The 16,590-nt window shown below is 39.8% G+C and overlaps 1 protein-coding gene across 1 annotated transcript in view; it reads left to right on the top strand.

The window, feature by feature from the left end:
* The window catches only part of SLC25A21 (solute carrier family 25 member 21), a 438,774-nt gene that overhangs the window by 403,399 nt on the left and 18,785 nt on the right, over positions 1–16,590 (top strand). Inside the window, exon 9 of the mRNA XM_014734192.3 lies at positions 9,121–9,285. Coding sequence (XP_014589678.1) covers positions 9,121–9,285 — 165 coding nt within the window. The remainder of the gene's footprint in view (positions 1–9,120; positions 9,286–16,590) is intronic.

Below are 16,590 nucleotides of genomic sequence, written 5' to 3'. Positions count from 1 at the left end.
GTATGGCCGTAAACAAATGACTTACAGTTCCCTTGATCGGTAAGTGATGGTGATCAATCCAACTAGATATCTCATGGCCAGGCATTTCTGTGACATGGTTAGAAGCACAAGCCCGGAGGAAGGTCCCAGTTATTGACCATGTGACTGCCTCATGTTTCCTACTCTGACTATAGCTCAGTTTCCTCTTTTGTTAGGGAAGAACAATAATATACCACATCAAATGGTGTAATGAGACCTAATTGAGACATGTATGTAAGGCTGTCAATACGGTCTGTCATGTAGTGATGGTTTAATGTGTTCATAGTTATTATTTATAACATACTTTTTATGAGAATTTAAATATAGTAATATAGTATATAGTAAAATATAGTAATAATAAAATATAGTAATAATAAAGTCTTAGAGTCTCGTACATGGTACCAATGATAAGTATTTCTAGATACAAGTTGGTCTTATAAAACCTTAAATTTAAGTAGAGTCAGATTCATCTTGAGATAATGCCTCAATTAATGTTAACAGCCACAGCTGACCCCAGCTGTGGACGTGAAAAAAGCTTCCGGAGCAACGGTTAGTCTTCTCCCTCAGGCCACTTGAGGTCATTCTCAGCTGCCAGTACCATCCACTCAGCCTGAAATCTTTATCAAGGTTTAAGGGCTGGCAGCCTAGTTCCAGTGCCTATTGACAAGGTATGTAAACTCAGATGCAGGTCTATATTCGTAACAGTAGCAGCTGGATATCTGTTTGCTGTAAATAACTAGCATATGGCAGCAGAAGTTAGAGATGAAACTAAAACATTTGAAGCCACCTTGGAAAGAATTCTTCCATAATCAAGATAATTCTTCCTCTGGAGTGGTCATATAAAGGTAACGTGGATTCTTGATCAAACCTTCTTAGTCACTTCACATGGATGTTGTGAATGAAGCTCATTTTCAGCCTTTTCAGTCAATTACAGCCACCAGTGTTGGTGGAACACTAAATGGATGGGCTGCATGTGGAATGGCCACATGGCTTGACGACACCTTTAAGAAAAACAGAGCAGTTTCCCCAGAGGCTTATTCTGCAGGGAGATAACTCTTGTTCTGCCAATAGTGTGAGTTTCTCAGCAGCATGTCTACTGCTCAGCCTTTCTACCCTCATGTCTTAGATACTAACCACCATGGGTTCCTACACAGTAATTGTGGATTTTCCTATTTCGTCATCCTGAAGAGGTGAGTCAACACCATCTTTTAAACACGAAAATTTCTGAAGAAGTTGCTGCAGCTGAGAGGGGCTCTGCAGTGGAAGACAGCCTAGGGCAACAGTGGTCAACGTTATTCTCAATATTATACTTAAAGTCTTGTAGACAATAGTAGAGTGATAAAGATGGAGCAAAAGGACTGCCATGGTCCCAGGTGCACAGAGCATGGCCTAGAGGAGGTTGTGAGATGGAGATAGATGTCCCCCTGGCCCTGTGCAGAGGGCATGGCTGGCAATGGGGCAGAATGGGGCCCTCTGAAGGATAGGGTCTAGGACAGGGGCCTCTCTAGCTGCAGTCCAAGGGCAGTGGTGGCTGAGAGCAGAGGCTGCATCTGTTATGTTCTTGAAACTGAGTGCAATTCCCACCAGGATTCCCCATGAATGGCAGGTACTCTGCTGGCTTCAGCTGCCTAGGTTCTCTCCTCTGTGGTCTCGGACTGATTCTCTAGCCAGTCAGAAGTATGTTACCCATAAAATATGCCTTCCCACCCAGTACAGCCATAAACTATTCTGGAAATTTAAAGGAAACTGTGGTTAATTTGGTTTCTGATACTTCCCTCATACCCTTCCAGCTTCTGTATAAAGTATTTCAATAGGTGTGCTTGTCTCGCCTTCACTTTTTAAATTACCACTATATCAGTCAAAGACTATAATCCCTGCCACACTTCCTCCCATTCCAATACCAGAATCTTGGCCAGCATCTTAAAATTCACAGTGAATAAAGAAAACCGGTCTCTAATTTAAATATGCTTGACCTTCTGTGGGGAGCAAAGTAATCACAGCTTTGTCATGCTCTGGTTTGGTTCAGTGGGTGTAAAAACATGTTTAGATAAAATCAGGATAGACCCAAATTTCCCCCCGTCCTTCAAACTAACCCCAAGCAAAGTGTTGTTCTGGTTTGTAGTCCCTTTGACTTAGTACTAGGCTTGCCCGAAGAGTTTTCTATTGGCGATGGTTTGCACATCCAGCCTTGCCAGAAGTGTGAATTTGTAGCTTGTTGTCCTTTTAGGACCTTTCTCCCCTCTAAGTAGGTGCATCGTTTTTTTATCTGTATACTTGTAAGAACTAGAAGTCCCCTATCAATTCTGCTAAGCCAAATAGTGTTTGACTGGCATGCCCTCTGCTAGCCTGGAAAATGTGAATTTCTCCCCAGGAGCAAAATCTTGTATGAATTGTTTCCCAGTTTCTCTCTCCACTTTGAAATCTACTTCAAAGTTATAATTTGGCTAACGGGTTATGTTTTCCTCCCCTTGAGGTCTGTAGGATTTTCCTCTGATGTGTGGATGGGGCACAGGTTTCCCTTTCACTCTGTCGTTTTTATCTGCATTACATATGAACAGAATCATTCTCACCCTCAAAAATGAAAATAAACCTTTAGGAAATTGCAAAAGTCTATTTCACCCTCTATTTAGTCTTGAAAGATGTTCAGCCCAAGAAAGGAATAATTAGTCTTCTATCTATGCTCTATGATTATACTGTTAAGGATCAATGAAGAGATAGCAAATGTGTCATTGATGATAGAATCTTTAAAAATCAGGTTTTTAAAAAATTAATTCAGGTTTTGATTCTGGTTTTGGATAACACCACTAAATACAGTTCAACACACTTTGTCTTGGGAACTTAATAAATCTAATAGAGACCAATTAGATAGATCATATATGATGTCACAAAGCTTAGTGATTATTTTCTCTATAGGTAATTAACAAATGTTTCAACTTAGTTCTATTCCGTGGAGTCAACATAAAGTGAGTAGAAGGACTGTATTTTGTGATCATCTCTTTCAAGAAAGAGAGAAGTTGAGTTATATAGAGAGTGAGTGTGTGGCTCTGTTTATAGATAGTGTGAGAGGCCAGCTTCAAGGGCATGTCAACCTTCATGATGATGTAGTGAGGTAAGTTCAAATTTTTCCTGCATTACTATGTGAAACCCTGCCTGGAAACTGTTCAGTACATAAATTATTTCTTTCCAGTCTGTGATTCTTCTGGGCAGAAAAGTGAATTATGTGTATGAATCCATTCCTATGGTTATCTTTCAACAATGCCTAAGGCAGCAGCCAAGCTGCTTCTCTATCATCATTTACAGAAAATCGACTTCAGTCTTCCTTCAGCTGAGCCAGGAACTCTAGATTTTTGCTTTTAGAACTGAGACTTTGAAGTAATGATAATAGCTACCATTTACAGCACATCTACTATAGGCCAGATATTGTGCAAAATGCCTTACATGCTTTTTTCCTTTATTTGACTTTTTAAATAATTTATATAATTTTTTAAATTACGAAAGTAATACATGGCAGGTTTTTTTCACAAATCAAGTAATACAGAGCGATATAAAGCAAAAATAATGGATGATTTCTGCCGACACCTCCCTCTAATCCCATGGCTCTGGTAGCTACTGCGCATCCTTGCCCTTTTTCTAGTGCTCAGGCAGGCTTGATATTTCACATGCTCCCATTATCCCTATAAGGTGGGTGGCTTATCTCTCTTCTATAGATAGGGGAAAATAAAGCCTAATGAAGTTAGTAGCTTTAAGGAACTTGGTATTAACATAAAGGTCTCTTTTGAATCAACCACACTGCTTTCATTGGGATAAAGAAATGTGGGTAATTAAGAAGCTTAAAGGACAATCTAAAGTGTTTCAGGAACCATGGAAAAGCAAAGGCTCCTTCAATGTTGCCAGTCTCCTCTGATCAGTCACTGTCCTTCATGCTCTGCCAACAGTGCAGGGGCAAGGCACAGTGTCAGCCTCTTGTCACCTGGAGGGCCCCATGTCCCTCCAGGGGCAGTAACTGGGCAGCACTTTGTGTTGACATAGCTCTGTGGCTCAGCGTCTGGGAGGGTGTATCTACAGCAAATTATTCTCCATTCACAGAATGGTTTAAAATAGGTCTGTTCATCAAACATAAACTCTTATAGAATATAATTACATTTTGGGTCTTTCTGTCCATAATCAGGCCTTATTCAAATAAACTGTAATGATGAATTAGGGAAATACCTAAGCTAAAGGTAAAGTGTGACTGTGGGATTTTGAGCCTGATTCCTCCTTTTTCACTTATGTTTTGTTCTCAAATAAAAGGCAGGTTTTTCTTTGCTTTTCTTTTTTTTCAAATTTATGAAAATGCTTCAAGACTTCATTTGAGTAAAGAAAAGCATAAGTTATCTTCTGTCTCCTGAAGAGCAAGGCTATTTTCCTACCTAAATGTAGCAACTGGGTCTCCTCTTTTTTAACAACGTAGTCTTTTCCTGAAGGCCCAGGTGTGGACACTTACTCCATTGTATAAAGGTCTCACCTGGTTTGCTTTCCAGCCATGTGATAAAACTAGCTCAACACCCTTATTCCATTGGCTCTAAAATGCAACAAAGTTCACCTTGCCTTAGGAAGCAAGTAAACAAACGTATGTGGAGCGTGCTCCCTTTTGACAGGATGTGCCTAGAGCTCTTCTCGGGCTTTCCAGATGGAGGAAATCCACTGACACACAACCCATGCCTGTACCTGTTGGCCATACTCCGATAGCTATTTACCCAGGGAACAATGCCTGCTGCCTAAAACCTCTATCTGTGATCTCACAAGCTAATCAGAGCCAGCTACGGTCAGTAGTTGGATGGGAGAACTCCAGAAAAAATAGCTCAGGCTGCCGTAATCATCTCAGTGATTTGTTGGTAATACTGGGCTCTCAGAGAGTAAGTAATCAGTGCCCCAGAGTGATGCCTGGGAGCATGTGTAAGCAAAGGATCTTCTCTTTTAATTAAGCCTTTAAGGACTTTCAAAACAGAAATTTAATTCCATATTTCATAACCATCAGGGAATGTTCTCATGCGTAGATATAAAAATTAGCATATCCCTCCAAATAAAAATTGAAGTGAAAATATTTGTTAAGTTTCTAGAATACGAGCAAAGTACTGTACTAGACATTTAGCACAGTGGATGGCACCTAGGAGGCACCTGATACATGCTTGTTGAATAAATGAATGTGTGAAAGAACAGGGAGTTCCCAGAATTAGCAGTTGGCAATAACTGAAATCAAAATTAAAGAAGACTTTCAGTTCCTTCAAATGGAAACACTTCTGGCTGGTACCCGTGAACTGAGTATTTCTATAAACAAATGAAGAGAGCAGTGTGATATGACATTATTAGCTTCATTCTGATCCACTTATTCTTCCATGCTTGCAGCTCTGGTGCAGTCAATGAAAGTATATCTAGGAAAGTTAGAAGGCAATTTGGCCCACAATTGGTAACTAAATATGAAAATTGGAGTGAATCTAAATATTGGAAGGAAACCGAACTGGTGGGTGACCTGCTGGGTTGGATAGTATCGGAATCGTTTGGTTGATGATGCTAATCAGTCACCATTTTGTTTGGAAATGGAAGCCCAGTAATCAAATAAGTTTAGTAAAATTCCTTGTGTTTACAGAGATCTAGTCAAAATGATTCTGTATTTTCCTATTTAAGCATCCTAGTGGAAGTCATGTTTTGCCTTTCTAATTAAGGATTTGCTTACATTTGTGTGATACAAAGTCGCTGAATGAAGCAAAAACCACACTTCAAATTTTAATGGGAATTAGAGTTCAGGTTTTTCTTTAGCTCAAGGCCCCAAGTCAGAAAACTATATTTGTGTTAGTAATGTGTGTCACCTGTATCAGCTGGATCATCAAACTCTGAAAATCTTGCTTCACGTGTATAACAAGAATGAGTCTACAAGAATGAGAACAAACACTGGATTAGATGCAGAATTGTGGTTAGGCCATTTATCAGTGTTTTTGCCTTAGGAATACTTACTTAACAATCCTTAGTTTCCTCACCTGCAAAATGAACGTATACCTTCCGCCACCTTACAGGGTTGCTGAGAGAAGCAGTTAGATAAGTTAGGATGGCAGAACCAGACAGAGCATAAAAATATGAACTTGGAGTCTGAGCGGCCTCAGATTGAGCTCTGGCACTACCACGTACTCTGTGATCTTGGGCAAGTAACCTAACCTCAGTTTCCTCATCTGTCAAATGGGGGTAATAATAATATCTATCTCGCACAGTTGTTGAGAGGATTAAATAAGATGATCTATGTAAACTACCAAGGATCTGTGGTAGTGGCTAACATCAGTGAGCATTCGCTGTGTTCCAGGTACCTGGTAACATACGTACGTGCTCTCTAGGCTGTAAACTGTGTGAGGTGGAGGCCCAGTTAGTGTGCTTCTCCATTCCCAGCTTTTGCTCCAGTGTGACCATGCTTCTACAGTCCATAGACTCATCAAGTGGAGAGTTCTTACCAAGGATGCTTACCAAGGGATAGGGAAGAGGCCAATTTACAGGATCTACCGCTCCCGAGAAAAGAGCCCCTGGGGCGAGTAACTATCCCAGGAAGGAGATCTTTCTCCCAGGGGTTGGATTTGATTGGGCCTCAGAGAAAGCAGACCTATGATCTTGTATTCTGGATACATTTCTCTTGGACTTTGTCACAAGGATCCAGGGCTCTGGGAAAAGGAAAAGACAGCCAGAGGAGTGAGAAGAAAGAGACTAGTTATGTACGTCCTTCCTCTCCCTCCAATCATCCTCCACCTTTTGATTGTCATTGCCTTCAACTAACAAAGAAATTACCTGCTATTTTATTCTTATCAGCATAATTGCCATTATTATTAACAGCTACTATATAGTGAATCTTACAGAGGATGCAGTTCATTGACTTATCATCACAACAATCCTATGAGGAAGAGTCTATCATTATCCTTATTTTACAAATGAGTAAAGTGAGGATAAATCAGAGGATAAAATACTTGCCCAAGCCAGCAAGTGGTATTGCTGAGACTCAAACCTGGGGCAGCCTGGCTGTGAGCCCCTATTTCTAACTACATGCTACCCTCTGAGTTATGTAATTATGCACAAGTAGAGTTCAAACTCAGCAAAGCACTTGAGTTCAAAATCCATGCGTTACGCTTCTTTGTACTCACCTAACACCCAAGCCAGGGAACATCCGGCAGTAGGCCTCAGTAAATGTCATTTGAATATTTGTTGATCCTCACCAAGGGCTAGTAGAAGTCCTCTCTTTTAATTCTGATGACTTAGCACACTAGGATTTTTAAACAATAGAAACTCTTTAGATGTGCTTTATTAAGGGAAAGCCATGTAAATCTGCACTTTGATTTGAAGCTGTTGGTTCCTCCACTGCTGTAGAATCTAGATGGCCTCTGAATTCCCTGTCCCTCTTGCCCTCAGGGCCTCAGAGCAGGTGAGAACAAAGAGAGAGCTTGGGCTGGTGCAGGAGGTACCAATGGTGGTCGCCCTGGACCTGGCAGCCACACTGCTGCCTGTCCTTCCATCCCTGGAAGGAATGCCACCTCCTCTCCATTCCTCTGCCCTCCAGGCTGCCTTCCCCAGCAAGAGAGCAGCACCCAGGCAGTTTGCTCAGCACTTCCAGAGTCTTCCCAGCAGAAACGAACTTCTGCTCAAGCAGTCTTGAGTCTATTTTGAAAACCAAAAATAAATAATTTGGATTGATAGTCAATGTGCCAGAACACAAACAAAAACATCTCATTTGTAGAACAGAGTGAACTTGAACCTTCTGAGAATTTTTGCTGTTCCTATATGAAATGTCTTTTACTGTTTTAAGATAAATTCTCACATGTTTTTTTCGTGTTACAAAAAAGGGTTTCCTTAAGCTTAATACAATTTATTATAATTAATCCTCTTCAATGAAAAGATGAAGTTGAGTGTAAAATTGTAGCTAGAGTTTTAAAACGTTTATCAGCAAAAACTATAGGATTTACTATATAAACAAGTTCATTTAAATGTATCATGTTAATTACATAGCTATAAATACAGTTGGATGAAAGCCTTGATTGGATTTGTTCTATTCTGTTCTGCTGACGCAGCCCTAATTGCACATGATAAAACACTTTGACTCAGAAAGCACATCTGACCGCCATGACCACTCCAGCAACCTGCTCCTGTGAAATGCCAAACAAGAGTCATGTCAGTGCTTGCCTCTGTGGGGACAAAAACATTAAATACTAAACATTTCCCCCTGTTTACTATTCAGTCAAAAATTAAGAGGGAGAGATATCCTTCATGCTGTACCTCCAAAAAGGAAATAATCACTCAACCTTTTTTAAAAACCCTCGTGAATTGTTGTAATTGTATTGTAATGAATTATGAACCTCAGAGCAAACTACAGTGAGCTCTTTAGCATGTTTCAAAAGTAGCAACAGACTGGATTCCAGCAGTCAAGGTTTTTCAACCTTGGGTAATCAATCAGAGGATTGGAAAGGAACAAAGTAAACGTAACCCAGTACTCCCAACACTGATTTATCGTTTATCACAGCAAGTGATACGCATACTGATTGCCCACCTTCTTGAGGACGTCCACAAGCAGCTGCTATTTATCCATGGCTAATTTCCAACCTAGCACCAGTTTAAACTATTGAGGCAATGGAATCAACACTAGTTGTAACAGTCACTTTAGAAAAACATAATTGAGTCTGTAAATGTGCCGGATTCAGGAGCCTAATATAAATTCCTTTTGGATTATGCTCAGTTATGGATTACCAGCTTATCTATATGGCTAATCCTCTCCATTAGTGTGGCTCACCCAGAATTGGATACAACTGTTTACATGTTGAAAGTGGTGATAGTTATTACATGACATTAGTTTCACTGATTCCACCAAAGATGTTTTTCCTTTGCCAACAATCTTCCCTTTAAGGCCCATTGTTATGCATGCAATTTTGTTTACTTTTTGGGTTTTCTAATTTTAAAAAGCACGGATGTGGGCATGATTATTCATGTTTGGGGAAAAAAAAGTCCCTAATAATTCTGGCTTGAAGGAAAGTTAAAACGGCAATTTGCTCTGTTTCACAGTCGCAAAGATGATCTCTCTGGCTCTGCTTCTCTCTCCTGCAGCAACCATCTACCATGAGTTATGCAAGACACATCATTAAGAAGGAAGGCTTGGGGCTCCAGGGCCTCAACAAAGGATTTACAGCGACTTTGGGACGTCATGGGGTTTTCAACATGGTTTATTTTGGCTTCTACCACAATGTCAAAAACATTCTTCCTGTCAATAAGGTAACTATTTAATAGATTAAGATCCTGGAGGAAAAGTCTTATCGATGATAACTATGCTTGTAGAGTGGTTAGCATGTCCCGGTCACTGTGCTGAACACTTACATCTGTTATCTAATTTGATCCTCACATCAGCCTTATGCACTGAGTTTTGTTATCCCTATTTAAATTTGGAAACTGAGGCTTAGGAAGATCAAGAAAATTGTCACATAGTTAATAGCAAAGTAGAGACTTGAACCCAAGTCTGACACCGAAATGTATCTTCTTGAAATATGCACCATTACACCTGCATGCTTCCCGTTGATCACTAATAGGAATTTCTAGAAACTATATTATCACTTAATTTTATCTTAGAAGCATAACTTTCTCCAAAAAGTTGTATTCTGAATAAATTTTGAGCTCATGGGGAAAAATTGTCAGCCTAAAACTTAAATTTTACCTAGATATTAATTTTTTAATTTACCTATGTTAATTACGGTAAGTAGTAAATCAACTCTTCTAGGATCATTTGCTTTTAGTGCAAAATAATAATTACATGTATATTTTTAATGGTAACTTACAGATATTAGCAGCCTTTCAACTTCTACAAGATAAAAGTAGCACATGATATGCTTTAAAATAAGCATCTTTCAAGCTATAGCATCACAGAATTTTCCCCCACCATCATATTGCTTGCTTTCAATGAAAATTGCAATCCTGGAAGCACCAGCTCGGGAAACATTTTTCACATGCAGACGGTTTCCCATAGGGGTTCAGTTCTTCCTTTTGCTTGGTATAAAAGTATTGAAGGACTTTCTATAAATCATAAAAATATTCCTAATGTGGCTATTACCAGACTATTCAGTAAAGTCACTTTTATCTGCCTTTGCCCAGCTATCTCCCATACTCTCGGCCAGGGTTTATCTCAAGTAACAGCTAAATCCACGACATGTTCCACATTAACCATCTGTCGGCATTGCCTCGTTGACTGGCCAAAGTTGTTAATCAGTTTTCACTGCATTTGGAAATCTCATTTATTGAGTAGAGCTTATGTTTTGTTGTCCTGAAATCTATGATTGGCCGCAGTCTCTATAGCTCCTCCCATTGATTAGCAGTTCTGACTTTGGTGGTCCTCAGAGCTCTCCTTCTGCTGAGTTCATGAAATACAGAAATAGGGTGCAATGAACACTTTGGTCCTCGATGACATGAGAGAGTTCAACTCTTAATACTTTGAGATTCTTTTTAGCAGGAATGGGCTAAATAATTTGTGGGGCCCAGGGAAAAATGAAAATGTGAGGACACTTGTTCAAAAATCACGAATTTCAAGACTGAAAAGTAGAGCAATAAACCAAGCATGGGGCTCTTCTAAGTGCAGGCCCTGGGTGACTGCACAAGTCACACACCCATGAAGCTGACCCTGTTTTGTAGACTCTGAGATGAGTAATCCCTACACCATGGGGGAGTGTCCGTGCCTCCATTCCTCCAGCCGTCCAAGGGCTTGAGACAGAAATTACACACTGTGAAATGAGTTCTAAAATTGTATAAATAGTATATGTTTTATTATATATATTTGTGCATGGATTTTAATTCAAAAGTTATTTTGATAAAATGAATTCAGTTATATTTAAGAAAGAAATTCAGAAAGACTTATATATGGTCATATGTTACTCACATTTAAAAACACCCGCAAGTGCAAACTTCATTCTACGATTAATCAATGCATTTAAGCTATTAAATGTTATGCATTATTTAAAAACTCAGAAGCTTAAATATTCATTTATTTTTTAAAAGGCATCATGGTATCCTGAAACTATGGAAAGAGCTCATTTCTCTTGCCAGTTTACAGGGATCAGATCATACTGGCCCTTTATAGGCCACACGAAAGATTCTTATCTTTATCTGAAGAGCACTGGGAAGCCAACAAAACATTGTAAGCAGAGGAATTACCTGGTCACTCTGGCTGCAGAGTGGAGAATGCATGGAGTGGGCGTGGTAAGGGAAGGCAGAGAGTAACATGGAAATGATTTCGATGTGAGATGCTGGGGTCTTGGACTACAGTGTTCATGGTGGAGATAAGGAGAAGTGGACAGATTTGAGAAACCTTCAGAAGGCAAAATCTATAGGATGTGGTGATGGAGTATGTACGCGTGTGGAGAAAAGGGGTGGTGAGTAGCGATGATGTCTAGGTTTTGCGCTTGAACAATGGAAAGGATCATGGTGCCACTCACAGAGAGAGAAAACCACTGAAAGAGAAACAAGTTTATGGGAGAATATTATGGGCTCAGCCTGGAAACAGAGTTTAACCGCATTGGAACTCTAAAGTGCAGGTGCTGGGTCAGTGACTGGATGTGGGTCCTGGAGCTTGAGAGAGGGATCTGGGTTGGATAGACGTTGAGAAGTCATCGGTAGACCTGGGCAAGTATGCCTGCACTGGGTGAATGATCTTGAGCCAATCACCTCACTGCTCTGAGCTTCAGTGTTTTTTATCTGTAAATTGAAAAGCTAAGACTGTTCTTTCTACCTGACAAACTTGTTTGGAGGATTAAAGCAAATAATGTGTGACGTTGTTGGTGAGTTTTAAGGTGCCATAGAAGTGTTCAGTGGGATGGTGCTGCTGGCGACAGCGCTGGGGGAAGGAGTAGAGGCGCCGAGGAGGGCAGTAGAAATAGTGAGCATGTAGAACTACATGAAGAATTTTTCCCCAGGACTGCTCCTTTTGCGCTTAAATGAAGACTGGTTTTTTTCTTGCCTAGAACAAAGTCATTGATTTTGTGTGTTCTGTAATCTAAGCTTGATTCAAAACTGGAAAACCAGTTTCTTTAAATCTAAACCATAATAAATCAATCCTTTGTGAAGGGGAAGGTATGATAATCATTAAAACATGTTGAAAAACGTCATCAAGTTGGTAAACACGAGGAGGAGGTGGTGTTCTTGAAGGCTCCCTTCCATCTTTGCTGTAGGCTGTCTCTGACCGTGCGCTTTGGACAGTTTGTTTACAGCGTTCTCGTTTGAGTTCCCTTACCCAGCAATTGGTCAGTCTGTTGTTCTGAGGGAATTTGAGATTTCACCCACTCTGACTGGCATGGAATAATTCTAGATTCTTCTTTAATTTAATGTATTTTTTAAATCCATAAATTGTTTTGCAATGTTTTCCATTTTCAAAGTATTTGATTTTACAACAGACTGTCCATAGTGGTTATCTCTGGGGAGTGGAAATGGGGAGTCCTCTGTGTGTGTGTGTGTGTGTGTGAGAGAGAGAGAGAGAGAGAGAGAGAAAGAGGAGAGAGAGGGAGAGAGGTGGGGCGGAGGGAGAGGGAGAGCAGGCGGTAGCGCGCAGCACGGGAGGCAGTGGAGGGAAGTACTTCTTTGTGCCGTTCTAAGCTGTGGGCAGCTTCTACATTAAGCACGTATTAATTTTACAGTAGGAAATAAGTCAGTGAAAAATTGAACAGAACCTCATAAAATAGAATACCTAGTTACCTTTTTTACATTTTACTCAACTCTAGGGCTATGTGAACAGAGGCAAAATAAGAACTCGAAATAGTAAGCCCAGATAACCCGGGTCACATATCCGCCCCTAAAGTTTTTAACTTCAACTCTTCAGATTGGTGACCTCTGATAGATATATTTTTCAAGTTGTCACAGAAATATCCTGACTTTCTGCACCATTTCATACTATTAAAAGCATTTTTGTAGACTCCATGATTTTGCCTGGTCCTTATCACAATAACTGTCATTTTCAGATAAGGAAACCAAATGGAAAGTTAAGGCCCCGAGCTGAAAGTTACCAAAGTAATTTATCTGAGGTCATACAGCAGGGGGAGGGAAAAGGCCAGAGGCCGGGACTCTCTCCTCTGTACTCTGTAATGCTGTAACTCTACATTTTACCTTGTATCTTGTCATACATAAGTTATCTCTTAAAAATGGTTCCTAAAATTTAAATAAGTGAAATAGCTAGAATATCCAGATAATCATATTCCTCATCTGCCTCATTCAGGCCTGAAACCTGGACCTCCCTTTTCACATCCTTCATCTAAAATCCATAAAAACACAGGATTATAAGGCACAGCCCTGGAAAAACTAGGAATTACCAGTTTGAAAATGTTGCCCTATGTTATATTTTTTCCAGCTTTATTTTTAAGATCTAGTTGTTCCAATTGAATGGAAAATAAGTGGCTACTATAGAGAAAAGACTGCTTTGGATATTAACTGACCATGGAATTCATTTAATGGAGGCATTCATTTACATCTTGCAGTAAATGGAATGGAATGTCAGTATAAAGAATTATCCCTTCTCCCTAGAAAGAGGCCATCACTTCTCAAAGTAAAGCCCACTGGAAACAGATATTGATTAACTTAAATGCTGACATCTTTTTCAAATATCCGTGGGAGTAAGCTTTCATTGCAAAAACAATTTCTTTTATTCCCATTCCAAGCTGGGGATGTGCGGAGCATATTATTTGCAATGTTGACACACAAATGAGAATCATAAGATTAAAATGCTACATGTCTTTAATAACTTTGTCTTCTAGTTCCATATTTACTGCTTTTCATATGTTTCCCTAAGTAAAATAATAATAATAGTAGAAATCGTTATCTAAAGCTCATGGCTGTCAACAGTATTAAACTGTGCTTTCAGCTTGCATCCTAATTAAGCATGTTTGCAGGTTATTTTGCAAAACACAATAGAACTTTTGTGTTGAATTTTGCCATGATATAAATTACATGTGTGGGTTAGAAATATTCAGGGAGAGAATAATTTTTCATATGTTCAATCTTTCTTACTTAATAAACCATTTGGACCTGTCCCTGTGGTCATTTTACTACAGACAGCATTAAGTCAAACATATTATATTTTCTCCTGAGGTAGTGTTTCTAAAAGATTGCCTTTTAGAAATGCAAATGTTTTTCTTTTTCTTTAGATTTTTAATATTTTCTTTATCTTGTAAATTCTGCAGAAAGTCAGAGGGTGGTACCAGATGCACTTCAGTTTATCAGAAGAAATGTGGAAATTAGTTAGTTGCATGATTTAGAGCTATAACTTTCCCTAAGGTGTGTGCTGAGCTGAATGAAAAATGCACCTTTGGGTTCGAGTGGAGAACTTAGACAGAGATGTTTGTATTTTGAAAAGAAGAATCTCAGTAGAATTAGATCATAGTAGGATTTAATTTATGACCATTTGTTTTTCTGATTCTCTCTTACTCGATCATTATTCTTACCAATCATCCGGTAATGGGAAGGGCAAGAGCATTAAAGTTTCATTAAGAACAACTCTCCTTTCTGGTAACCACTGGGGTAAAACTAGAAGTATATATTATCTATAAAATTTCAGGATATGTGACAAGATTCTGCGGTAAAAAGCAGTATCTTTATTGGCAGTTTTCACAGACTCTCTGGGGTGTGTGTGTTGCGGAGGAAGAGGGCACGGGGGAGGGCAGAGAGAAGGGCGTTAGGGGTTCAGACACCTTCTTAAATAAACTTCAGGCCAAAATTTTCCAGTCAGGCACCACCCAAGTGGATGGAAATGAGGTGCAAGTAGCTTTAGATTCTCAGTGGGCTCCTTCTATTCGTTCGTTCCAAAAGTGCTCATGGCCCTACTACCATGTGCCGGGCACCATCTCGCTAAGTGTCAGCACTGCTCCTGCCTTAATGGGGTTTACCGTCTAGTAGAGGAGACAGACAACAAACAAGTCATTACACAGGGAACTGAATCGCGGCAATTGTCTAAGTGCCATGAAAGACAACTCTCAAGCTGTGGGAATTTATAACCAAGGATCCTAATCTAGACCCAGGGTGGGGCAGGGTGAGAATATGGGAAAGGCATTCTTTCAAAAATGATGCTTAGGCTGGAGCTCAAGGATGAGGATTAGCCAGGCCAAGATGAAAACGATGAGTGGAGACAGACAGACAGAACAGGCTGTGTGACTGCCCTGAAGGAGAAGGAGGCACGGGGACCTGGGAGAGGATGAAGAACAAGGGTAGCTGGTGTACGGGAAACCAAGGGAGAAAGCAGGCAGTGCAGGCTGCAGAGGCTAACTGGGCCACAAGGTTTTAGGCATGTACTAGTAGGGCAGCTGACTCCCTGTGGATGACCGAACTGAGGGAGCACATTGAACAAACATATTACATAAGTGGACTAAATGGGCATGGGAACGTTTCATTTATAGAGGTCCAGAAGTAGCATCTCACGAAATAAACTTGGTTCAAAGACTTCTTCTTCTTGATCATCTGCCTACCTCCATATCTAAGCATCTCAGTTTGTCCTTGCCTTGACTTCTCAACCTTTAGAATTTTGTTTTGGGAACCTGGTTTGTTAGTTTTCCTTGGGGTCAGTGCCTTTATTGAGGCAAGGAATAGACTGAACACACCAAAACAGAAAAATCCTACAGGGTTCCCAAGGAAATACGTTAATACGTTCCTGCATTTTGTATAATATTCAGTGATATAATTGACTCTCAGATGGTATTATCCTGTATATATATAGAGAGAGAGAGAGGGTGAGAGACAGACGTGTGTGTGTGCATGTGTGTGTGTGTGTGTATATATATATATATGAAATAATCAAATGATAACTATTATGCCTAAACCCTAACCCATTTTGACATTGTATGTATTTTATAATTTGAGCTAAGTGAGTAAGGCCTTTAAAATTATTTTACATTTCACAACACTTTAAAGAACGGATAGCTTAGGGGGAAAAAAGGAATTTTCATGGCTATTTTCTGAATGGCTACATTTAGATGCTGAGCTTTTAACAAGACTTTGATTTCCTTCCAAAGCCCAGAGCCCTGCAAGGACAGGATCTTGGGAATACTCCACGTTCTTGAAGAATACTTATCAACTAAACCATCTCATTTTAGTTAGTGACCTTCTGTGGAGTGAGAAGCTAGCATTTCCCCAAATTATCTCACATGAAGAGAAAACAAACACTGTAAGAGATTCTCTGATAGCTGTGAAGTGGAAACAACTGTATTTTTTAATTAAGCTTCAATAGAAGGTATTTTCATTGGGGGACAATATAGCACAATGCCACGACATCAGGAGAAAAAATGCTTCTGTCGAAGTTTATGAACAAAACAACAAAAGAGAGCCAAGATGAAGGAAAATGAAAGCTGTATACTGAGAGGTGACTCTACTCTGAGTTGACTTGGACCCACTAAAACTCATAATATCTAAAATGCAAATTTCTTCCTTAAAAAAAAAATGCACTTGACTCTCACTCAAGCTGCCTCCTTGTTCAGCTACCAGGAGGCAACTATGATTTCAACTCACCACATCATTTTCATGATGCCCATCGCCAGCTGTGGGGAGGACAAGGCTGAGATGCTG

Source organism: Equus caballus, chromosome 1 (genome assembly GCF_041296265.1).
Source record: "Equus caballus isolate H_3958 breed thoroughbred chromosome 1, TB-T2T, whole genome shotgun sequence".
In the NCBI taxonomy this organism is placed as follows: Eukaryota; Metazoa; Chordata; class Mammalia; order Perissodactyla; family Equidae; genus Equus; species Equus caballus.
Note: the sequence above shows the minus strand (reverse complement) of the source record. Positions and strands in the feature narration are given on the sequence as shown.